At 31.2% G+C, this 27,546-nt stretch overlaps 1 protein-coding gene across 6 annotated transcripts; it reads right to left on the bottom strand.

The window, feature by feature from the left end:
* Nucleotides 1–331: 331 nt before the first annotated feature.
* LOC148616388 (protein NDRG3-like) lies at nucleotides 332–27,496 on the bottom strand. Of its 6 annotated transcripts, none has more exons than XM_088583370.1 (13): nucleotides 27,441–27,496; nucleotides 20,281–20,395; nucleotides 18,882–18,981; nucleotides 17,517–17,637; nucleotides 15,511–15,549; nucleotides 12,901–12,963; nucleotides 11,888–11,948; nucleotides 11,487–11,651; nucleotides 10,804–10,904; nucleotides 6,515–6,580; nucleotides 6,031–6,130; nucleotides 5,314–5,401; nucleotides 332–2,699 (listed from the first exon to the last, which is right to left on the bottom strand). In XM_088583370.1, the coding sequence occupies exons 2-13, from the start codon at nucleotides 20,374–20,376 to the stop codon at nucleotides 2,605–2,607; spliced, it is 1,095 nt and encodes a 364-aa protein (XP_088439496.1). In that variant the 5' UTR covers nucleotides 20,377–20,395; nucleotides 27,441–27,496; the 3' UTR covers nucleotides 332–2,604. The 6 variants fall into 6 exon arrangements, with proteins under 6 accessions (XP_088439496.1, XP_088439498.1, XP_088439497.1 ...); XM_088583372.1 differs by having other exon boundaries at nucleotides 27,216–27,496; XM_088583371.1 differs by lacking the exon at nucleotides 27,441–27,496 and adding an exon at nucleotides 23,313–23,336.
* Nucleotides 27,497–27,546: the final 50 nt, after the last annotated feature.

Below are 27,546 nucleotides of genomic sequence, written 5' to 3' on the forward strand. Positions count from 1 at the left end.
TCAAAGCATTTACAGTTTGGACAAGTATGGACAAAACAGTCACGTTTGAACAGCTCTTTTGGACTGTGAAGAAATATTAACACATGATTCTAACCTGAATGAAGGTGGTTAAAAAACACTTTAAAATTTGCAATACTGTAAGCCGTTCATACAACTGAAAAATACTTATTCTGAAGCGATGTTGGCCTATATAAATCCTAAAAGGTAATAAATTATACAAATCCATTATTTCACTTTGAAGTTATTATGTAAAATGTAATAGCCAGAGGAACAGCTAGCTGATATTACTCCCACTGCTATTGGTGAAATGTACAAAATAAGAAATAAGAAATCCAGTTTTTTATATTTATTATCCTTTTCTATTAGTGTCAGGGAAAACATTCCCATATGACTTGTATCATATAAATCAATACAACAAGCAATGATCTATAAAATAAAAATTGCAATATTTACATAAATATAAATATATACACGAAAGCTCATTATATAAAAGATATGGCTGTTTGACAACAATTTCTTTTTTTAATTTGATGCCAACTCTGAAGATTGCATGATACATTAAGTCTACAGCTTATAAAGTACTATGGATCACAATTTTACTAAATATCATTAAATGAACAGCTGAGCATACTTCTGTATGTATTAATCGGAAGTATGTCCCAAAAAATGAAGTCCATAAATTAAAAAAAAATCCTACTTCAATAGTTTTATAGTTTTTTATAACAAAAGTTAGAAAAAAAATTCTGAATGGTTTTCTTAGTTGTTGTGTCACAGGTACAACGGAAGATAGGACACTAATACTGCAGACAGCGCACACAAGAACATAAAACACAGACTGTAAATAATACATAAAATGAGGTTCTCTGAATAAATACTGTGTAATATTTATGGGATGCATCAGTATTTTCTAAGAATTAAATTTTCAGAAGGACCAATGGGTAAAAGTGTGTCTAATTTAAAAATTTATCAGGCTTAAGAAGTAAGTTAGAAAACCCTAATATGTTTATATTGGTCTTTGATTCTGTATGTACTATTTCTTTAATGAAAACATTTTCAGCATTAAACTGATTAAAATATTTTAGGTTTACTTTAATAGTGACAAAGAGATAAGAACATTTTTCAAAGGGACAAAGATTTTTCTCACTATTTAAAAAAATTGAGAACCTACCATTGAGAAATTAAACTATGTGCTGAAACACTAATAAATGATAATAGAGATCAAAACTCAATTTAAACATTCAAATAATAACAAATAAGTTATACAAATGTATAGACATTCATGGTATACATTCCAAACAAATGTATAGACATTCATGGTATACATTTCAAACAAATGTATAGACATTCATGGTATACATTCCAAACATAATTACATCATAATTACAGCAACATAAATGACACTCATTATTATAAATACAACATTGTAAGTAATGGATCACTGATCTATACACCACTGATAATGAAGACAGGTCATAAAACAAATAAGACCAGGAATCAGTCACAGATAATGCAGTGAAGATACATGTAGCTTGAATAACCTCATTGTTATTTCATAGAAGTATGAAACCTTTTATAAATGAAAATTGAAATTTATGTGATGAACACAAAAGGGAGTTAATGAAGTTGTAGCTAACATTTAATGTAACAATTGCACAGTTATATCTTACAGCTTGTTGAAATAGACCAGTTCCAATTTCAATACAAATTAATGTAGGTTAGTGAGTAACTTAATAGCTCTTTATGGTAGAAATCTGTCCTACATTATATAAATGTGTCCTACTTAACTGCAACAGAACACCTGTGTGATCTTTTCAGCACTGACTTTTAAGTTTGAATCGCTATCAGCTATGATGGTGGATGGCAAATTTAAAGGTTAAGGTCATTATAATTGACAGCTATTCAAAATTAAAAGACAGTGTTCAAAAATCACAGAAGTGTTCTGTGGTAGTTAAGCAAGACACATTGGTATAATGTAGGGTAAATTTCTACCTAGAGAGCTATTTAAATTACTCACTAGCCTTGCTAGATTTGTAACGAAATTGGAACTGTTCTATTTCAACTAGATGTAATCATTTTCAAAAAATGAGATTCCTCCTTCCAGACTATATTTTTAGGTGAAAATTTGTGGTTCAACAGTAAATGAAATAAACAAAACAAAAAACAAAATACAAACAAAATTGAAAATCAAATTAACTTGTGAAGGATATTTTCCATTTCATGCATTGTAGATACATGTACTAATCATGAATACTGTAACATAAATATTGTTCCTCAACATATGTTCTCATAATCAAAGCATTATGTGTGAGATAAGTACCAATAGGTCCAATGAATTTATTCAATTGGTACCTGTAAGTCTAATGACCTGATTCATTTGGTACCAGTAAGTCGAATGACCTGATTCATTTGGTACCAGTAAACCCAAAGAACTGATTCATTTGGTACCAGTAAACCCAAAGAACTGATTCATTTGGTACTAGTAAGACCAAGGAACTAATTCATTTGAAAGACAATTGATCACTGCCAATAAAATATCACAACATTATAACTGATAATGGGGCAATGTCATTACTACAGTAAATCACTAATGTTAATGGAATGTCACTAACATACAGGCTGAACTTTAGTGAAGTCGACTGTCTTGTGGGGACTAACATGCGTATGCTGAGATGGGTGCTGTGGAGCTCTTATTGTTGGCACTGAAATTTAAAAAAAATCAATTACCCATTATATTAATTTAGATGAATTGCAATCAGAAGACAAAAATGTCCCAAAAGCTCTAAAAACCGTTACAAACATTTTCAAACAGAAAAATTGGCACACAAATAGAGTAAAAAGTCCATCAAAACACTGCCATGCTCTGATGCTGTATACCAAATTTCAAACTATCATGGCCTGTGCTAAGTTTAGCTGATACATGTTTACAGAACAGGTATTTGAAAGCAACAAAGTTTTATGCTTCTAATGCCTAAAGGGGCATATTTTTCAACAAATTCACATGCTAGCAAAATGAAATCAGTTATATTGTTCTCACGCCCACAATACAACAGATAAACATTGGAGAAGTGTACATAAAACGAAAAACTGTGAGCAATTGCTCACTAGGGATACCAGTACATTCATCCATGATATAAGGAAAATAAACAAAGTACTCTGTAAATAGGAAGTTGGTGTTGAATTTTCCAAAAACAGATCCAACGATATGACATACCTACAGGAACACTGTGTTAAAATTTCAAGCTGATGTGATGAGTAGTTACTGAGAGAATTATGATAGAAAAATTTATGTGGATGAAAACATGGACAGCAGTAAAAAAGTATTTCTAATATGAAGTTCTTAAAAGGCTTTGAGACCACAACTATGGTTGATTTTCAATAAACTGTAAATTGTCTAGATACAGAAATACAGGGATCAACACCAACAGTAGGCCAGTAGTCCTGTGCCACCCTGATTTTGGTGAGGACTACTTGAAAAATGTTCATGGAAGTCCTATGGGCTATCTAAATTTAGCCTTATTTTTATAAGATCTAAGAACAGAACCGTCATTACCATCTGGGGACTACCTACATTTGTTGTATTCAACCTCTGAAGTAGTCCTGTTGACCACCAAACAAATGACGTTAGTGTCAAACCCTCGATATACACTAAAAATCAATCAATATCTAAAAGAAAGTAGGAAATAGGTCAGGACAATTTCAACATGACAAATAGTCCCTTTTGGGCTCACCAGTAGGGGACTATCAAGAATAAACAATCAACATGACAAATAGTCCCTTTTGGGCTCAGTAGTAAGGGACTGTCAAGAGTAAACAATCATCCAGACAAATAGTCCCTTTTGGGCTCAGCAGTAGGAGACTGTCAAGAGTAAACAATCAACATGATGAATAGTCCCTTTTAAGGACTTCAGTAGTAGGGGACTGTAAAGAGTAAACAATCAACATGATGAATACTCCCTTTAAGGACTTCAGTAGTAGGGGACTGTAAAGAGTAAACAATCAACATGATGAATACTCCCTTTAAGGACTTCAGTAGTAGGGGACTGTAAAGAGTAAACAATCGACATGACAAATAGTTCCTTTTGGCCTCAGCAATAGGAGACTGTCAGGAGTAAACAATCAACCAGACAAAAAGTCCCTTTTGGACTTCTGTAGTACAGGACTGTTAAGCATAAACAATCAACCAGACAAATAGTCTCTTTTGGACTCAGTAGTAGTAGGGAACTGTCAAGAGTAAATATGTGTCAGTATCTTATAATTAACAGCCAAACAGGAATAAGATTAATAAAACCTTTTATATCCAACAACAATACTCAAAGAACCATTTAATTAGCTAGTAAAATTTAGTACATGCAGAGAAGCTATTTTGACTTGTACAATAAGTGACAGTGCTGTACAATAAGTGACAGTGCTGTAATTGCTCAAGAATAAAACTGACAAAACCAAAAGCTCTCATTTGCACCTGATACTTATCAATACTTAGTACAATGTACATTTGTATATCAATATGATATATCAGTACAATTACATGTAAAGAAATGTGTTAACGATAAAAGCTCTGTGTCCACATGCTAGCCATTCTCTTATAACCACTTATTATTGAATTACTTACATAGATTTACACATAGGTACTTTACAAATAGATGTAATGAGGGTATTTTATTAACATTAAGCAACAGAAAATATATTGCACCATTTTTTTTTTCACCTGTCATAGAAAATGTATTCAATTTTTATTGAATATAAAATACAAAATCTGAAATTTGATTGTAATTAAATATTTGACACAAAATATATAAAAATCAAAAGGAGATTATTTTAAAAAAAAAAGCAATTCAACAAAATTCCATGAAAATTGCTCTAATTGTTTTGAAGTTGTCATGCAATTATGTTATATCCCCCTTTTTATGAATGAAGTCCAAAACTTGAAAACAGAATATCAGAAATTTATAACAACTATAAAAAAAAAAATAATAATAATAAACTATTTGCAGCACTTCGTGAGTTACAGTAAGAAAATGGTAAACAAATATCTATAAACAATTTAATAAAGTTTCATTGACATAACTGTAAGGGTTTTTGAATTATAATGGGGAAAATCACCCCATTGTACAAATAAAATCTCATAACTCATATACCAAAAATCGAAAATTTATAAAAATAAAAAGGTAGCTCACATTGATAGAAAAAACACTTCAAAAAAGTTTCACAAAAAATCAATGGTAGCATTTTCGAGTTACTGTGAAAAATGGACACACAATGGGAGAGATAGGCATACAAAAACAGCTGTTTATAGGCCTTCAAGGAAATACATACCATATCCCATTCCCTGTAGGAATAATCTGAAAGCTTCACACACTTTACCAGGCTGCTCTTCTAATGGCATACCTCCACAATCTTGGATCTACAAGATTATAAAGATACATTTTACAGCTAGTTGAAATAGACCAGTTTCAATATCAATAACAATCTAGCTAGGCTAGCGAGTAGTTTAAATAGCTCTCTGGGTAGAAATCTACCAAACATTATACCAATGTGTCCTACGTAACTACCTCAGAACACCTCTGTGACCTTTTGGTTTTGGACATGGTCTTTTAATTTTGAATAGATGTCAATTATGATGACCTTAACCTTTACATTTGCCATCCACCTTCATAACTGACAGCAATTCAAAGTTAAAAGATAGTGTCCAAAAGATCACACAGGTGTTCTGTGGTAGTCAAGTAGGACACATTGGTATAATATAGGGCAGATTTTTTTATCTAGATATTTACCTAGCTATTTAAATTACTCACTAGCCTACCTAAATTTGTATTGAAATTGGAACTGGTCTATTTCAACTAGCTGTAAGTACTCAATACTAGTAAGTTTAATTGTCTTTATAAAATTCAGCCAAACTATATGTGCATATATAAATCAAAACAGTTTAATGTTTTTCATTGTTATTCAGTAATATTCAAAGCTAGATGTGTATACAACTTTAAATACAACTTATTTTATTCATAAGTTACTTGGTTTCTGCAATTAACAAACCTTAACAAAGTCAGTTTCTTGTGGGTCCATTCTTCCATTCATTTCAGTAACTTGGTCTAAGTGAGGAGAATCATCTCCAACCAGTAACATGCTTCTACATCTATCCACGGAAAATGAAAATAATTCAAATGACATTTTATAGAAAGAAAACTGATAGAAATCCCACATCTAAAACATCAATAGTAATAGCCATTAACAGTATCAGATTACAATCAAGCTTTTAGTTCAATCTGATGATTAAAATTCGATGTTCTCATTAGTGGTTGTCGCCAAAATATAGCTGAAATACTGCTGCTCAGGCCTTAAACCTCAATAGCCAATCAATCAATCTCATTAGACATTAACTTTGTTGTTAGGAAAGACCTTTCAAAATCCATTTTAACTGTCAAGATCAAAAGTGCATCAAATAACTGTAATTGTAGATAGAACATTAATGTAGATAGAACCTATGCTCAGAGATCACATAAATCTACAGTGTACTTACTTAATAGTCTTGGCATATGGCTTCTTAATTGGGTCAAGTTCTCTTATTATACCAAGATCTCTACGTCTAAAACAAACATCAAATTACCAGCATAGTGTTTAAAATACAAGTGTAATAAAAATACATGTCAGTCCTGGTGTGTTTGAAATCCAATCGTTATGAACAACATACCAAAAGGGTCAACTCTCAAAACTCTCATTTTTAAAGGTTGTCTTCTGCCTCCCACTCAGGATATAGAACTTCTGTTTAAGGTAGATCATACCTACTACACAAAGTATTCTTTAATAGCATCTTGCAAAATCATACAGATATGTATTTCTATTAACCAATAGTGTTGGAAATAATGTAAAAACATAATATTTAAATTATTTCAGATGATATACTTGACATGAAAATTAAAATGGTAAAATTAACAAGAGGCTCCCAGGAGCCTGAATTGCTCACCTCGTTAAATTTTGTCTTTCAATGGCAAATGGCAAAAAATTTAACATAAAGTTGTCAAACAATTTTGACTTAAGAAGACTTTGGTAGGACTTATCATAAGGACCATTACTGTCTGACCCCTGTGTTCTATTTTAAGTAATGGCAGCCATGTTTTTTGACAGATCACATATCTAACACAACATTAGTGCAATATACCCCAAGGAATATTCATACCAAGTTTAGTTCCAATTGGTCAAGTAGTGTCAGAGGAGAAAATTTGGCAACAGACGATCTTATCATGCTAACACTTTTACCTAGTCAGAATTTGGCTAAACCTAATGGTTTTGGAGATATATACGAAAAACTGCTGTCTGACCCCTGTGTTCTATTTTCAGTAAAGGCGGATATGTTTTTTGATAAATCAAAAATCTAAACACAACTTTAGTGCAAGATCCATCAAGGAACATTCGTACCAAGTTTGGTTCAAATTGGTCAAGTAGTATCAGAGGAGAAGACTTTTGAAAGAAATAACATTAAATATAGCAAAAAAAAAAAAAAAAGAATGTCAAGAAAGGGAAATAACTCCTAAATGGCTTGATATATTAAAATAAAAATTTGACCACAAATAGATCTCATCAGGCTAAACACTTTTACCCTGAAAAAATTTGGCTAAACCTTACGGTTTTAGTGATATATGTGAAAAACTACTGTCTGACCCTTATGTTGTATTTTAAGTAATGGCCTCTATGTTTTTTGACGGATCAAAAATCTTAACAAAAATTTGGTGCAAGATACCCTAAGGAACATATGTGCAAATTTTCATATAATTCTGCTCCGTAGTTTCAGAGGAGAAAATTTTTGGAAAAATTGTTATAAGACGACGACAGACACGAAGTGATGGCAATAGCTCACACAGCCTTCTGCCAGGAGAGCTAAAAACAATATATTTGAAAAGGCTCTTTCAAGGGTAGATAACTGACAGCAAATTGCTTTCAATAGGGAAATAGTTTGCAGGAAAATGTCCTATTGAAATGTATAGGGAATTTTATTTTTTTACTATTACAAGAAAAAGAGTTCAGTAAACCTAAATTTTTGTTTTCAAATATGAAAGAATTCAGTTAAGTGTAAGTATGTGTAAGAATCAGGCAAAATGGGAAAAACAGAAACATGCACATCAAATCCCTAAAGATATGACAATAAAATATCACTCAAGGATGCATCTCTATGTATGAAGATCTTTATTTGATCTCTGTATCATTGGATTTTTCAATAAAATTTTACAAAAATAAGTTTTTTGATAGAGTTATATGTCCTTGAAATGCCTTTTTTTCCATGCAATTCAATGAAATTGTAACTCAATGGTCCACCATGACATGGAAAATCTTGTCTGTTTTCCTTGATTCTGATGGTGCAAATAGTCAAATCACACTATCAAAATGATGGTTTCTTACTATACCATGTTTCATCCACTGCCTGATTCTTACAGGGACTGACACTTAATTGTTCTTTAAATCAAGTTATAAGAAATTAATCTACCAGTTTTTTTTGTTTTTTTTCAGAAGTTTGCAAAATAGTTTTCTTCATGGCTAACTGACAAGTCTTTTAGACACAGGTTTTTAAGTTTGAAAAGCTGTCAATAATAACTTTCACCACTAAATTTACCATCCTGCACTGTGTTTTCAGTAGCGTGTACGCTACATATAAGTGGTTCTCTCTTTTTTGACTTGATCATATTGTTTAATTCATTGAAATACATAATGAGTATAACCATGGTGAATGAAAGAGCTTAAATGGAAAAATCTAAATATAATGTTCAATTAAGAACATTAAAGAAACGCTTATACATCATATATTACTACGCTGAAAATTGTAAGAAAAAAAAAAATTACCCATACAAAATTTAAAAAATCAGTTAATTTTGACCCTTTCAGCCCTTTGTAAAAAAAAAGGGTTAGTACCTCAAAAATCATTAAAAACCTTTCTTTTGAAGAGAGGCATCTTTTAAAATATATACACTGATACTCAAGTCATTCTGCAGTCACAAGGAAAATGTTTTTATGTCCTTTTTACCGCATAAATGTAGGTCTCATTGCTTGACTCTGTGATTTTGAGAGAATGGGTCCCAGCCAACCATTTAAATGCATGAAAATTTGTAATTAACAGAACATTGAGTGCAGGATTTAAAGCGAAACATCTTTCTGTGTAAAACTACTGATAAAGATAATAAATATCTGTTATGTAAAAGTATTACGAAAAGCAATATAAAGAAGATTTTACATGGTAATACAGCATTTCCAGATCCTGGAGATCAACATTAAATGCAAATTAGTCTTCAACTTTCAATACTTTCTCAATAAAAATTCCATTAAGAAAAAAAGAGCTTTGCATAGAGCAGCATGATACAACTGCAGTGGTCAAAACCTGAACAGTTGGGACAAGTTGGACACAATATTACAATGTAGTTTTCAACGCACTTAAGCATAAGTACAAACAATTCATTATGGACACAATATAGCACAAAATTTGAAATTCAATTCAAAATTTTAGAAATTAGACCAAAAATTAAAATGTTAAAATTTTTTCAGGTGTTACCCCTTTGATCTTTATAACTCAAAACTGCAAAAAATATCTGAAATCTGATTGACAAACGCAGTCAGAGATTTTCAGAAATCATATAAAAAATACAATTTTGAGATTGGACCAAACACAAAACAGTCTATTTTTTGGGGCATGGCCCTGGCACTTGGCCACTTATAACAAGAAAATAGTAAGAAATATCTGAAATCTGACTGAAAAACACAGGCATGGATTTTCATTGGAAATCCAATAAAATAAAATTCTCAAAGTCAGACCCAAAAATAAACAAGTTATTGTCTTGACATCAGGAAAATGAATGTTTCTGCGTGGAATATGTCATAAGTTCATAACATGCTGCTTTTTATGTCTCACAATCAGGAGTTTCATCAACCATAGGCTCTACATTACAACGCTAAAATTGCAGATTCTCTAGCCAAACATATATAGTCATTGAAATACACTTACTATCGTCTGCATGATGTTTAAATTAAAGGTTATGATACTACAATTCATCTGTAATTTTTTTTTATTTTGATAAAAATATCCTATATCACTGTTAGTGAGAATTCTGACTTGTGATTAATACAATTCATTTCTTTTCACTACAAGGCTATTTTTGATTAATTAAATACATGCATCAAGCCATAGAAAGTGTCCACAAATAATTCAAAGTCAATGTTAATCATTGTAAAAACACACTTCGATCATGTTTTGTAATAAAGCAATCAATTTTCTGACTTAGTAGTGGACTTTGAGACATCAGTTGACTTTTAATTAACCTTGAAGTCCTATCCTGGGAAGATTGAATACCTAGAGTTACCTGAGATTTCGATTCATCTAAGTTCGAGTCATCTAAGGTAAAATTGTAGAGGAGTAGGGGGAGTTTTTTTGCTGGGACTTTGAAAGTAGTTCGAGTTATCTGAGATTTTGACTCTTCCCAGTTCGACACATTGAGATTTGACTGTAATTCTAAAATGGTTTGGGCTATAACCCCAAAAATCAATGCAAACCATCTTTTCATAGCATAAAACCTGTTACAAAAATTTATGAAGATCAACCAGCTAATATTCAACTTACTGCACCAAAGACAAGTATCTACAGACAACAACAATATCAATATATGGCTGCAGATTTTTTGCTGCCCTATAAAAATGAAACTAGAACAAGACTTTCAAACCCCTTTAAATAGTTAAAGCTTTTTTTTTTTATCAAGATGTGGATGTGAATCCATACTTAATTATGTAATTGTTTAATGAATTACACTGTAGATTGTTAAAGATTCTACTTACTTGAGATATGATTCAATAATGAGTGACAGATTCTGTGGATTAATGGCTTTAATGTATTCCTTAAATACATTCACTAAATCATTGTTCTCCCATCTTGTTTTCTGCAACACACAATCATAAATTTGTTGTTTTTGTTTTTGTTTTTTTTAAAATCTAACTAGAATACCATAATTCAGCTCTCACAAACAACAATATAATATTATAGGACCATACATGTTTGTGGTTGTATAAAAAGTCTGACAATTTGTTTTCATATGAAATGAAGTCTAATTTAAGAATCGAAGTTCATCAAAATACACTGAGTGGTTCGGGAGGAGTTGTGCTTGTATGACATGTGGGCAGACAGTTGGACATGTAAGACAGACAGGGCCATTTAAATATACACCCAAAATTCTGCCAAGGGTACAACAGTCCTATAAACCTTAAACAACAGTTTGTTGTAAAATGACAAAAGAATGGGAGTTACTTGAATGCTAATTATATGAATATATTCAACACACACAACAAAGAACATGAAATATTAAATAAGAACAAATACAAAGAAAAAAAAGTAAATGAGCAACCAAGACTCCACTAAAAATTAGGAGCATGGACCAGGTGCACCAGTAGGGTAAATGTCCTCTGCTTTTCAAAAAACACCTGCTGAGTAAATAGAAATTACTTTGAATAACAAAATCCCATACCTTGCCAAACCAATGCCACAGAAGGTATTCCTCAGTAAAGTTAGTCATCTGACCACTCCATAGATACCACGAGTTTAACTTCTGATAACCCCATTCTGTCCAGCCTGCTTTACCTACTGTACTATTAATCAGGACCAATGAGTCAACATGATTTGGATGCTCTAACTATACAAACATAAGAAATAAATGGTCAGTTAGTCATATCACAGAGGTTTTTGTTCAGAAACTCATAATCATTCCTTCCTTTAAAGAAATTGAAATATTTTCGACTACTCAAACTTTATGTTAAATTTTTCAAAAAGATAATGATAAACCTTTCCTGTATTGTAAGTGTACAAAACAGACAGTTATAACTGAAAATAAAATTGGGAAGTTGAAACCAAAATGGAGTAAATACTCACAGCATACTCTGACAGAATGTAAGCTCCTGCACCCAGACCAAATCCTATAAATCTCTTGATTCTGAAAGGGAATCAGTTATACTGCTATTTAGGTTTTTTTAGGTTTTTTTTTTTCAAGGAACTTTTACATGATAAAAGTTCCTTATCTTATATCTCATTAACATTTCTTTTAAATAAATACAATCAAAATTATTTAAACAAACAAAATGTATAACTATTACTTCGAAAGAAAATATCTTATTGATAGCTATCATGTATGTAAGCATGGTTAAGCTGATGCACAAACTCTTATCCATAAAAAAGTAGCCTGAGAAAGTTCACAAAGAGAATACCCTGCTTCAAAGGGAGCTACCAGTAAATCTTAAATTATTTCAATTTGTAATTATATTCCTTCATGCACCATTACATATGATGCCTATATAATTCCTACAAAAATTCATCCAAATTACTTGAACAGTTAAGTAGAAATTGCACTTTCAAGAAATGTGGACAGACAATTGGACAAACAGACATTCAGATACACGAGGGGATTCCTATATACCCCACCTTTGTTTGCAGGGTTATAAATATTTGCCTTTACAAGCATTAAAAGAACAAAGAAATTGCATGATTGTTGTGCTAGGGATACCCCAACTTGTTGAGAAGTTGATATGGCACTGATCCTTAATTTCATTTACAATGTATGCCTTATCTTTATAAAGCCACAAAAAATTTGAAATCAATTCATCCATTTCAAGCAAAGATAAATAAGACAAAATTCAGACGTACAATATGATATATGGACAGAATGACAAGGTGATTTGCAATATATCGCCCACTCATTAAGTTGGGGTATAATAATCTTTCATTCAAATTTAGTTATGATAGACAACCTTCATAGATTTTCAAAAAAGTTAAAAGATCAGTATAGGAAGACACTTGCTTACAAGGTACATTGGCTAATTGACAGACCAAGAAACATATTTTTCATACATTCACCTTTCTTCGCAGAAATGAAAAGAAAAAAAACTTACCCATAATGATCAACAATATGTTGTATAGCATCACCTAACTGGTCCATTGTAGGGTACACAAACCTATATAAAACAACATCATAATAAAAACTTGTAGATATTTCCAATGAAATAGGACTTAATGTACATGCAATGAAAATAGGAGTAATCTCATCAAAGTACAACTATCAAATATTATACACCTATTTTACATTTATATTAATAGTCAAAAAATTTATTTATTTTTCAGTTTTGTAGATAATCCATGTGATAATGTTTTATTAGCATTCTGTTATTAAATATTCAATATTGTTATTTTTTTCCTTCTAAATATTAATTTAATATATACAAATTAAATTTTAAATTTCAGTATCAGTTATTGAAATAATTGTCGTTTTATAATTCTAATATTCTGGTTTCAGAAAACAGCAGTTGCAAAACTTTTTCACAATCAGTTAAAAATTTCATCATAAGACATACATATGTATTGCAAAAAGTATTATTACAAAAACTTACTACAATGCTGAAACAAATGTACAGGTCTTCAAACAATCCGATTTTTTTAAATGAATTACATTTTACATTAAACTATATATCACTTAATCAAGTAAAATTAATTACTGATATTAAAGAAATAAGAAACTATGAAAAATTAAGGAACATATTCTGATATAAAAAGACTGAAAGACAGCACAAAGGGAGTTAATTATTAATTGTCAGAAAATGTGGAGGAGCTGAATGATCATACAAAGGGAATTAAGCATTCATTCTATGAGGAAAGAAACCATAGATTGGAGTCATTGCACTCAAGAGTTTAAAAACAAATTAAAGTTGAGCTTTGCAAAGAACATTCAAAGGTACGGTATTTTCAAACACAATATTTTACATTGGAACAACAATATCTTTCATTGAAGATAATTATTTCATGCATGTCATGATGTGTGCACGACTTCTGAAAACCAAAGCACCCCTTTACATTCAAATGTCAACATACATGATACCAAAAAAAAAAAAAAACAGTAACAAATGGATTTTTGACATCTATTTTTAATTAATAGTTACATGTAAAATTATGACAGACAACAACTCATAACTTTAAATCTACATGTGCCAATTCTACATCAACTCATTAATGGCATGTTGTGTGCCTTAAAGGAGTGCTTTATCTCCATCTTGTTGTCTATGATGTAGATTCTGTATGGCCATATATACTCAATAATCAACAAACCCTCACTCCTTGTCCACTACAACTCAAAATTATGAATTTAATTTCTTAACACAAAACAATTAAATTTTTGAAAACCTTCACAAGCCTAAGCCAACTTTTAGTAGTCAAACATTTCAGGTAAATATTAGATAAGGCACAGAGTGCAAACTGTATTTCTTAACTTGAATTTATCTTCTGAAATTTTACTAATTCTTGATTAATACACATTTAATATTTTATGACTACTAATAGCCATGATTGTGACTGTACATCATAAAAGCAAGCTGGATTTTTATAAGTTGTCCGATTATATTTAAATTGCGAACTACTTTTCCAGGCACAGGTTAATAGTTTGATTTTAGTGGCTAGTGCATAGTTGATTTTAAACGTAAAGGGGCACAATGTTTATTAAGACATTTTCTTTCTGCACAGTTGACCAATTGAAAAAATTAACTATAAACAACATACAACTACATGTACTTATTCTCGCTAAAGAAGACTATAACTACAAGTGTGGGAAATGATATCAAGAAATATAAATAGAAACGATGTAAAAGGTATGATAAAAAGATATAAAACTAAAGAAGGAAAAAATCAAAGGGGAATAACAAATATGAATAGGAAGAAGAAATAATATGAATAAAATAAGATCATTAAGGGAGATAACTATTCAAAAGTTTCCTTAGAAAAACAATCAATATATTTAAATACATAGTTCTGTCAGGCACTAAATCTTAGAAAAATGTCAAAACTTATTAAAAAGAAAACAATTGACAACATCAAACTTACTCCAAATATGAGTTAACTTACTCATACAGTGAGTCAAGTCGAGAAGAGTCAAACTTGTTCACAACAGTTTTCAGTCTAACAGATAGGGATTGAGGAAAAAGAGAATGGGTTAAAGTTTAAATAAGAACAACAGCAAATTAGTCTTATCCTGAAAGAAATATCTTATTAGTTCAGTGTGTGAAGTAACCAAAATATACTAGCATAAAACTTATATTAATATATATATACATACATTGTATATATAAAAAAATAAGCCAAAATGAAACTATATCAAAATTATCTCCCTTAGAAAATAAAATGGAACAAGAAAAAAAGAAGTGCAATAATCAAAGTATAAATAAATTTGAAGAAAAAGAAAATGCTGGTGTATCATATGAAGAAAAGGATCATAAGCTATAAGCAAAAAGAGCTCTTTTACACAACATAACTCAACATGATTTCAAGTACCGGTACTTGTTGACATGAATAAATATTGAACTTTTAAAATCTAAAACATCCAAATATCAATTAAAGCAAAATGCAATTAGCTTTAACTATAAATTTTGTTATGAAAGAAGAATGAATAAAAGAGCTCAGTGAGTTACTGTTAATATGCACACACATAAACATCTAATATGAGCGACTGGCGGACATACCTGTTACCTAGTGACTCGGGATTGCCTAAGACATCATGCCTAACCGTAACAAAGAATATCAAGCTTTAGCATGTTTCAAATCAATATTACATAGTTATGCTCAAATCAAACATGTAACAAAAATTGTGCAATGATGCATACTTTACTTTTTTAATTCCCAATTTTTTTCTGTTAGAAACTAATTTTACAATATTTTAACAACAATATTTGAAAGGTTTGAAGCCTTTCAAGGGCTATTATATGATTGATTTGAACATTTTATAATCTATATAGAACAAAATAAATACACTGCGTTTATGTAAAAATCTGAAAAAGAAGCTCAGTATGTTAATACACTGATATTCATAATAAATCCATATGCAAAATAAACACATTGACAAACAAAAAGCAACTGCATAGAGGTCAATATGCGTGACAGTTATAAAAGGTGCATCATAAAAATGTCACATACATTTCAACTGACATACATGTACATGTATAATATTATTATATTGTATTGACATGTTGTTTTCTTATTCTCACCCATGATCCTCAATAGAAATTCCAAAAGATTGCAGAAAACTAATCAAAAAATTTACATCAGAAAAGAAATTCATGGAAAGAGAAAATCTTAGTCAAAAACTGACAACAGAGCAAATTGATGATTTCAAAGAAAAATTTTACAAATATAAGTCTGTATTGATACTGCTGTGATGCAACAATCGATTAAAGTTATAGGCATTGTAGATTCTTTAAGGATGTTAGTTGGTCATGTTCAGCCATTTTTGTCAGATTTTTTAACTCCTCTGGTTTTATTCAATTCATAGCATTCATATTTTTTTCCAATGACCCCATTTTTCTTTTCATAATTTTATCAAACACACCTTAAAATGTTGTTTGGGAAGTTTTTATAAAATCCTGGTTATTTCTTCAGTATTTTTAACAGATAAACCTACAAAGACAAAACCTATGAAAAATCTAGACAAATCCTTTTCCCACCATAATTTCCAATACTCATATCTAGAACATGAAAATGCTGACCCATCTATTATTTCTTCTTATATTGTTCAAGATTTTACCTTTTGAATCCCTGTTATTTTTAAATAGACCAGGGAACATCCTTAAAAGCATCTAACCCTTAATTTCTGAATCAAATAGCATAATTTTTGTTTTATTTCATGGGATGAAATTTAACACAAGGATTAAAAATACCAAGCCTTATTGCATGCACATTTCCATATAATCTTCTACTTGTACAAGCTTAAAAAAATAAACAAATGTTGTCAAACATACTTAACTAACTACAATTTTCCAGAATGTGTAGAGTTGGACTTATCATCAACTCATATGTACGTTTTATATTTTCATACTATTTAATGACGGTTTTTAATTTTTGACCAAGTTATGCAATATAACCCTACTTTAGGGCAGTTTACGCTTCATGAAGTGTGAACCAATTATGAACAAATGTAAATTGTCCCTAAGTTGGTGATGCAAACATAAATTGGTTAAAAATTAAATACATACCTTACAATGTAATACATGTATATAATCTATTCCAATTTCAATCAAAATTTGCTCCTTAATCAAAACTTTATTTAGTCTGGGGTGATTTGAAGTACCGTCTGTGGTCAAATCGATGTTAATGATGTTACAGTACCAAAGTAGTTTATACAAAATAACCTACGTTGTCAAAATATACATAAACAATCAGATCTATTAGAAATCAAATTAAATTATTGTGTTACAAATTTTTTAAATTATTGAATATAACATGTAAATTAATGTTATCAAATAATGTCATAAGTTAAACATGTTACCAGTGATAGGTAAAACTAAAATAGAAAATAAAACTTAATCATATTTCCCTATCAATCTTTGTTGGTTTTAGTTGTATATTTAATCATTAGACCCTTCCTTACCCAAATCATACAAGCAGTTATTTTCAGTTCCTCACAACAATTTATATATATAAAGAATGCCACATGCTGTACACATGCACAGATGTAGGTCTTAGGAGAACTTACTCTGGTTTTAAATGGAGAGACCCTTCCTCTTGTCCTGGAGCATTCACATGGTATACACAGAAATGTCGGAGTATTGGTTGAAGGTCTGTGTAGTTGAAGAACCCTTGGAAACATGTGACATCTAAATAAAAAAAAAGGCAACTTTAAGTATCAACAGACATACAAGCTTAATATTTTACAAAGTTTAGTGTAAATCAGGGCTCATGTTTCTCATCAATTAATTTGAAAAAACATAACTTTCTCATCATATACATGTACAATGTGTGTGTATATGTTAATGTTACAGGGCAAATTAGAATACAGTAGGATACAGAATCATCCTAAGGCGAATAGGAATTCAAATTTCTCCTAGGACAAATTGGAATTCCAATCTGACCTGGATTTTAATCAGTGTAAATTGGAATTCTAATTTGTTCTAGGACAAATTGGGACATCAATTTGCCTTAGGAGGATTCCAGATCTTACTAACCTTTCATGGGATCTGGAATCACAACAGAATGAAGGTCAGGAGGATTCTGGATATTACTTAACATTTTGAACGTAAATTATGCGATTGATTTATGAAAATATTGAATGTTATTTGACACATTTATATTCAATGAGCTATAATTTACTACATTTAACTTCAAAATTTTATTATTTCACCAAGAATTGTCTCCTTTAATTATTCACAGTTCAGTGTTTGAATTTTAATCCTTTGGCTATTTTATTTCTGCATTCTGTCTCCAAACACTTTAATATAGAACTGTACTCTTTTCCAGAAAAAATAAACTTTCCTCTGTCATATATCTGTAGCAGTTAACTTTAATGTTCCAATAATTTTTCTTTAACAAATTTTTGTGTTCATCCATCTCAAGTTTAATTTTCGTTGTGATGTAAGGTAAATATGTGAGCAACACTTTTGATCTATGTTCAAAGGATTAAGCCCAAAGGTTAATCCAATCACACCTGTCACAGAAAACTTACAATAAGAGATAATAACATAATGAAATACACAAAAATCTTTAATTTGACTGGCTAACTTATAGATTATGAAAAAGGAAATGAAGAAATAAAAAAAAATGATAATTAATACTTTTTATCTCATATTTTGATTTTTTCAAACTTGAAGCTAGCAGGATCAAGAATCCTTGGAACACTAATTTCTCCTACAATAAATTTGCCAAAGGAAGATTCCAGATCCTACTTGATTCCAATTTGCCCAGTAACATATACATATATACTTAGTTAATATTTCAAATCCCAACAAAAATATTCTGTTGCCAAGAAACTTGAGGCTCTATAAAATTAAACATATTAATAAAAGACATTCTAGTCAATTCCCTTATCAAAGTCTTAAAATTCAATAAATTAATGACTACTCACGGTTTAAACCAATGTCATGAAAGGTTAAGATAGCCATCTTAGATCTGTCTCCCTGAATAGCAACATGGAAATTTCCATAGGGAGTCTCTACATCATCTTCCTGAAAATAGTTTTAGTAATAGGACATGAAATACAGTTTAAGATGTAGTAAATGACTGCTAGGTTACTTGATTGTATTCTTTTGGAATTTTATTATTGGGAAGGTAAATGCTAATTCATAGCAAGATTGAATGCTTAGTTACATACAGTATATACATTTTGAGTTACCAAACACTTCCATGCAATAGACAAATTCTGAACCATTATAATCATCTTAAATAAGGCAAAGAAAAAACACTTGTGTTTCCTCAAACATGCTTTAAAAAACTAGGGTTGGTAGGCACAACTTCTATATTTTTTTCCAGTTTTTGATTGGTTTGCTTTGGAGACACACTCAGACTTTAGTAGTGCTTGTCAAAAAATGGCCATAAAAACATATAGGTATGCACAAAAAATAGGATCTGTAGGGTTAGCAAAGGCCAATTTCTTAGACTTAATTATAACTAATATAACTTCATCATTTCTAATAACTACACTTGTACATGTACTGCTAGCGATGCATGGCTGATCATACAATTTATTGTGAAGAATTCATAGTAAAGCACCATCATATAGAGCTTGGGCATCATTAGGCATGTAGATTATTTATTACATGTAGCCAAATATCTCATAAATTAAAATGAGTCATGTTTACTCGTCTATTATCATAAAACCTGGGGGGAGATTCACTGCTTCCAAGTGACAGAGAATATGTCCTTCCCATGTCATGTCAAGTATAATTTTATCTTTCATGTTAGACAAGTTTTCCATTTAATATGTAGTAATAAGAATCTTGATATCCACCTACATATACTTGATATATTTTGATTTAATTATTTGAATCTTCTAAAGATTGCATGTTTATAAAACATATTTGTACATTTGGGTTATTTGTAGCTATAATTATTCTGTAAAACTTTCTAAACAATTAACACAATCAGTTTTCAATTCATTTGTCAAGAAATTAACTATAAATAATAGTTAGTATACCATGAGAAGAGTACATTAAATTAAATAAATAAGACGAACTAAAGACCTGGTATTTGTTCCTAGTATTCACATGGTAACATGCAGTCTGTACCTGCTTAAGTCTCTAAATGTTGTAAAAATTTATTGTGGCAAATGAAAATTCAGTGGAAATTTGTGATTTAGGATTGAAATTGAAATAGTTTTTGGCACAGATTCAATGTGCCTTAATACCGAACAACAAATTTATATTCCTACATATGAAAACATTCTGTAAATGAAAGCAATGAACCAAAAACTTGACCATCAACTACATGTAGATACCATAGCTTGAAGTGTTGAAGTATACATGTACCTGTATGAGTATGGAGTTAGCATTATTGTTGATAATCCTGTTTGGTGGCTCCTGAGCCTGAACTGAGGTCAATTCAATATCTGTTAACTTCTCCATCTTAATCTAACTAGTCAATCTACAAATCGATAAATAAATTTAGAAGTAAAATACTACCACTAATACCAATAGGCTAGATGATGCTGGGGACAACTTGGCTGGGGGTACTACAAAAATTATCAAAAACTAGCATAAAATTGATGAAGCACTATTTATTTTGTCCCAATAACTACCTCCAACTGTCCAAACTCACTTAAAATAATTTCTAGCTAATTACTTCTTAAGAATATTGTGCACTTAAATTTGTAATTACATTTTTTAAATAAGAACCAAACCAAAAACAGGAATTACTCCAAATTTTTTTATGGGAATGAAAGAAAAAGTTATAGCTACAGTTGTGTATTACATTACCACAGGTTGGTTAACCCAGACACTTTCTTCCTCTATTACCTAACCACAAAACCACAGAAATTTGTAATTAATGAAATAACAAGTGTGACTAGTACAAATTAAGTCTATTAAAATATTAATATATAAAACCCCATTCACATCTTTAGTTATTACAGACCTGTGTATGTATGCTAATTCTGTCTTTTGGCCATATCTAATAGAAATGACCTATACAATTTTCAATTTTGTGTGATTCTACCATAAATACAAATGTACAAAGGAGAGATTTGCAATCCATAGAGCCCAATTTGCAGTCAAAATTCACAGAAACTATAGAGAATCTATAAGGGTAAAATTCTCTGTTTTTTATGAACAATTTCAGATTATATGCTCAAATGATGTAAACAGTGTATACTTATCATGACATATACTTGTCTCTAACAGTAAAAAAGGAAAACAATTTGGTTTACCCCTCCCCCTTTTTCCCCCTTTCCTCTTTTCTTCCCTGGTTGTTTACATGTATTATTCACTATAAAAATGTAACTTTTTTTTATCATTAGTTAACTGTTAATGTGTGTTCAACTTACCTGTCTTAACTTAATAGTATAAATTACAATGTCAATAGGTCATTGTAGGTTACCTGAACAATGACATACCTGTTGGATAGAGGTGCTAATAATTTACATTTCATTGTCAGCTGATTGATCAACTGTTAATATCCTATACATGTACATGTAGCTCAAAGGCACACTCAAAACAGCTTAATTTTAAATGACAGTTTGATATACAACTATAAAAGTACTTTTTTGTTAATGCTAATTTTCAGAATACAAATGTTTAAGTGTTTTTTTCAACAAAGGATTCATTTTCCTGTAAGACTATTTTCAATCATGGTCCTATCTGACAATTCAAAAAATATATGTATACGAATAACAAGACTGCTACTACTGTTGCTGTACATGTAACAATATCCTCCTTCCTGACTATCGGTAAACTTTAAATTGTTAAAGTCTAATACAATTGTAAATCCAGTATAGTTTGTAGACTCAGTAGAGTGAGATAATCAGGTAACAAAACTATCTTGAAACTACAGCAGGTTTCCTTCTATACAAGTACAGGGTGTCGAATAAACCACTGTTTATTTGCATATTAGCAGCATACATGTACATTGTATAATGTATTATCATCTCCTGTCTACCTGTCTCATTTAGAGCCAAACAGGTAACAAGTTGTAGGGTGCTTCCTAGTAAACCCCCATTTAGAGCCAAACAGGTAACGTTCTAGGGTGCTTCCTAGTAAACACCCATTTAGAGCCAAACAGGTAACAAGTTCTAGGGTGCTTCCTAGTAAACCCCCATTTAGAGCCAAACAGGTAACGTTCTAGGGTGCTTCCTAGTAAACCCCCATTCAGAGCCAAACAGGTAACAAGTTCTAGGGTGCTTCCTAGTAAACCCCCATTTAGAGCCAAACAGGTAACAAGTTCTAGGGTGCTTCCTAGTAAACCCCCATTTAGAGCCAAACAGGTAACAAGTTCTAGGGTGCTTCCTAGTAAACCCCCATTTAGAGCCAAACAGGTAACGTTCTAGGGTGCTTCCTAGTAAACCCCCATTTAGAGCCAAACAGGTAACAAATTATAGGGTGCTTCCTAGTAAACCCCCATTTAAGAGATGGTCATACAATTTATCAACTTTTTCCTGCATATATTCAATGAAAATAACATATGTAATACTGTACATTGCCAGAAAATATCAAATTCATTTGTACTCACAGGGTTTTAAATTTACTTTCATCAGTGACAGGTCCACAACTTTATTTGCATCCTAAATTAAGGTCCTCTATAAGAGTAAAGCTAAATATGGTAGGTCTGGACCAAGGTTAATGATACACAATGTATTTGGAAGGTCTTGGGTCAAAATTTGAAAGGCCCAGACCTCACAGCAGTGCTACTTTGAACTCCTGACTCACTGCAGAACAGTCAGAATGGCTTGTGAAACCCTCACAATCTTATAAAGCTTGTATAAATAAATTTCATATTTTCTGGCAATGCAATTGTATGGTCTATATACAGTGTCAACTTTATCCATAAAAATTCAAAATTTAAACCAAATCAAATTGCCACTCTTTGAAAAAAATATTCCATCTGTGACCAAAGGAAGAATGGAAGCACATGATAGGGAACAACATTATATTACACCACATTATGTAGGCAGAAATTCCATCATTAATCTTTTTTTTCAAATTTAAAAGAAAAAGATATTTAATTTGTATCAAATTAAAACACAAGTTTACAAGATATTTTAGATGATAAAGTTGTAAAAGTACATGTAGCTCTGGGATATGTAGACATATTTACAGAAAGTTAATTTACTTCAATCCAATATTAACATATACAGTACATAATTTCTTTGGTCATCAAATCAAACCAACTTCTTTTTAATTACATGTATTACCAAAATTCAAATACAGTAACTAAATCAAAAGCAATGTCATTGAAATTCTCTAATAACAGCTCATTGATGCAAGAAAAAATACTAAACTCACCCCCTATACAAAAATGATAAATAGTTTTAAAATTATTGCAAAAATAAATGATTAAGACACTCTACCTGAGAAGGGCTGTATAGGGTTGGCCTTTACAAACAAACAATGATAATCCTTACTATACAGAAAAGGGTACTTCTACCAAATGCCTTTAGGTAAATTAAACAAACATGTTACACAACAGATTACACAATAAATAAACATGTAAATAAATGTACTACATTGTTATGATATAACAAGTACTATGACATTTGTGTTGACAATAGTGTCTCTAATGTCCCCATATCATATTAATTTGACATAAGATCACTGTGAACGTGTTGTGCCAAGACTTAAGATCTTCCTAAAGTGTTAAGGTGCATGTACACTATGTACCTGCCTCCTTGACAGATGTCAGTTTACTCATCAATGATTATCAATTAAGACACAAGTACCTGTACATAGTAATTAAATAGCACAAAATATTGTACATGTAGATCTAAATTCGTGCATGTACAATTTTGAAAAAATAAATGAAAATAGGCATGAATTCATTCTTTACCATGGTTGGCAAAATAAAGTAAGAGAAAGAAGATTATGTCTGCCATTGAATGCTATACCACAATTTTTTGTCCAACTACATGTACAATATACATGCATTATCAATTCTGGCTAACTTACAATGTATAAAGACAACTCAAGAATCAAGTTCTCAATACAATATAAAGAGTACATGTATGTACTTACAAATTGATTTACATGTATTGAAAGCAAGCTTGATGTAGTACAGTACCCTGACCTGTGAACACTACTTTATGACAGTACATGTATGTCATTTCTGACATAGGTACAAAATGTACTATGAGGAGTCAAAATACCTGGAGTATATTTTGGAATCAAAATTTGTAGAAAAGAGGGAGAATCCATACAGGAAAACACCTCTGAGTACAAAAAATGTATGTTCAATGGCTAGAAGGCTTGAAGTCAATACACAGTTCATAACTAGAAAATTTAGACACTGCCTATAGTAGAGGTGATTCTGATACAGTGAAGTAAATCCCACCAAACAAACTTTTAACAATGATTTTTTGGGGTCTTCATATGGCTTTATGCTATATTTTTACATTTCTGTTTGTATACAGTTCTATATTTTGTAAATTACCATACATTCATCTCCAACATAAAGCAACCAAATAAAGAACAATTCCCTTTGATGCAAAATACCCATTGCATTCACAATCTATATGATTTTTATCTCAAAAGTTTAGGAACCAAATGATACACTAAGACTGGTTATGTGGTCTGTACCTATTTCAAAATTAGAAATAAAAAAAGAATTTGGTTGGTGTTAATTCTTCCTGTCCGATTTTTTTATAGACTGCTACTTAAATAGAAGTAAATTTTCATATTTTTTTTGGTAATATGTATATGAAATATGAAAATACATGAATGTGTCATTGTGTGTACAGGGCTAAAGCTACTTGAGAAAAGCAGGGAGAAGTGACTTTTCTTTCAGAGAGGTACCATGGAGAAGTAGAGTGGGGTAAGGCAGAAGTGAAGAGAAGTTTAATGCACATACATGTACTAGTTACTATACCTCTACCCACAACATCTATCCAATTACAGCATAAAACATCAATTCATGAATTAGTTTAAGCTGGAGATAAGTATTCCATCTTGAACAAAATTACAAAACGCTGCCTAAAATATTTGTCACAGAATTTTTTTTATTTATTTCTAAAATTTTAACATTTTTTTCTTTAATGGGTGCGATTTATGATTGAATAGATATTGAAAGAAACCCCCAGACAACTTTAGTTAGTATGTCCTAATTTTTGGGGAAATGTAAGAAAATTAGAGAGGGTGATTATACTTCCCTTTTGGTGTCTGATGAAAATATAAAAGACAAACATAATATGGGTAGGTACTAATGTAAAGGCATTTAATGAAGTTTATCAGCTTATGTTTATATCTTGCAAGGAGGCAACCTATCAAAATAAGTCCACGAAGACAACTGATTATTTGGACTAACAGAGGACAAAATCCTCATAACATATATCAATGCAATTTTAACCTTTGACCTTAGAAGCATTCAAGCACTGGGAGCCTGATTTCAGTCTGTAAGAGCGTTAACTTGTAATACTGAGTAAGGAAAAGGTACTAGTTACCTGTACATATCTTTAAGAAAATCAAAATGTCTATCTGTTAATACATGTACCTCATATCTTAAAGTTTTCTTAAACTAGATATACATGTAATTGAGATGAAATCCATCTCTGTGGGCCTGCTGTGGTAAAAGCCCAGTACAACAGCCATGCACAAACACCCAATTAACCACAAAAAAACACATTCAGCCCAGACACAAAACAGTTATTCAATTATAATCATTATTTAGACCTTGAGGTCAAAGTTCAAGGTCAACCATGGTATGAAATACCTTGTCTTGAGCTGATCTACATGTACCTACAAGATAAATAACAAAAGGATTAATTTCTCCTTGATGCCAAAATTCTAAGACAAAGAAAACCAACCATGGCATAGGACACCTTGTCTTGAGCTCATCTTCCATTGTGCAAAATATCACAAACATGCACCAAATGAAATTTGGCATATATTCTTGTTCTGATGTACCCTCATGCCAAATATCAAAAGTAACACTAAAAGACAAAAATAGTTACAGCTCGGACACAATTTGTTAAACAGAAATCATTAATTTGACCTTGAGGTCAAAGTTCATCATCAATCATACGGTACATATCTTTAGCGGATTTTCCATCGTGCCAAATGTCAAAAGCATACACCAAAAGACAACAAAATTATAGCCTGAAAAAGTTTTCTCAAACTAGATACAATCATTAATTTGACCTTGAGGTCAAATTTCAAGAATAAAATCCTCAACCATGGTACCCAACACACTGTCTTGAGAGGATCTACTCTCACTTCAAATATTAAAAGCCTACACCAAAGGAACAATGAAGTTAATCTTGCCACAAATTGTCCAACAATAATCATTAATTTGAACATAAGGTCAAAGTTAATTATTCATGTTATGAGACAGATGTACCCTCATGCCAAATATCAAAACACAACGAAGTTAAAGCCTGGACATGATTTGTTATGGATGGACAGAGTGCATGATTACTACAGGGTGTCTGTCAAATAGTGGCAGGCAACTTCTCCGTATTGTACTTTGTTTGCATAGCATAAATCCAAAACATCCGAACTAACGCCGAAATGCATTCTGGGTACTTTGATTTTTGGACAAACCATTTAAACGTAAACAACATCTCCTAGCAACCCAATCACTGTAAACATGGCTGACTTTTGACAAAGTAAATACTGGGACGAAGAATTAAAATCTGACCGGAATTTAACGATGCAATGTTAAGGGAGAAGCCGTTTGGCTAAACAAATGAGCAAGTCATTTAAGACAATTTAAACGACGGTAGGTGTCAACAAAGTCGTAGAAAATATTTTTATTCAAATTTTAACAGTACCTTATTCATGTGACGCTGAGTATAGAAAACATTTGTAATGGAGACAGTTATCAAAGTGACCAGCCATTTTGAATTAGGTCACTAATTTATGGATTACAATATATTTTTGACAAAACGAAGTTTAAGTTGGTAAAGGCAATTCATTGGTTAATTTAATATGTTCGTTTTGCAAATTTCAAAATCTGTTATTTTATCAACCTGAATTACACATTCAAAAAGCTAAAAACCAAATGTGAAGTTCATTTATACTGCTTTTACAAAGGATTTCCAGGATTGCTGGTTTTTCTAATCAGGTAGGTGTTTTGTTTTTCTTCGGTTTATTCACCTTCTCCCATGTTATGATAAAGACACTGTATAAAATGTTTTAAATGGAAAATATTTAACAGTATTTCTGCTGATTTAAAAAAAAAAAACATCAGAACGAGCGGTATGCAATATGGCATTCGGAAGTAAGTGGTTGGGGTACGGAGGAACGGAATTCCAATCTCTTACGTTGTAGGAGTAGGTATAGACAACAAGGGCCCGTGGCTTCAGACTGTAGTAGGAATTTGAAGTCCCTGATCTGTGTGACTGTGACTGTGAGGCCACAGAGCTTGAAATCGCATGTCAAGTTACCACTGACAAGATGAATGCAGATAGAAAATTTATATTGTCATTTTACCAAGAAGTCCCGTCACATTTCAGAGGACAAAAGTATAGATACATGAAGCTTCTTACCCTTGAAAGACGCAGAATAAAAATTATGATTCACTTGACCTTCACCTTTTGATTACATTTCGCAATAATGTAATACTGAATTCGATTGGCCATACAAGTAAACATT

Source organism: Perna viridis, chromosome 5 (assembly GCF_037379345.1).
Source record: "Perna viridis isolate PV_CMFRI_1.1 ecotype Kerala chromosome 5, ASM3737934v1, whole genome shotgun sequence".
Taxonomy (NCBI): domain Eukaryota; kingdom Metazoa; phylum Mollusca; class Bivalvia; order Mytilida; family Mytilidae; genus Perna; species Perna viridis.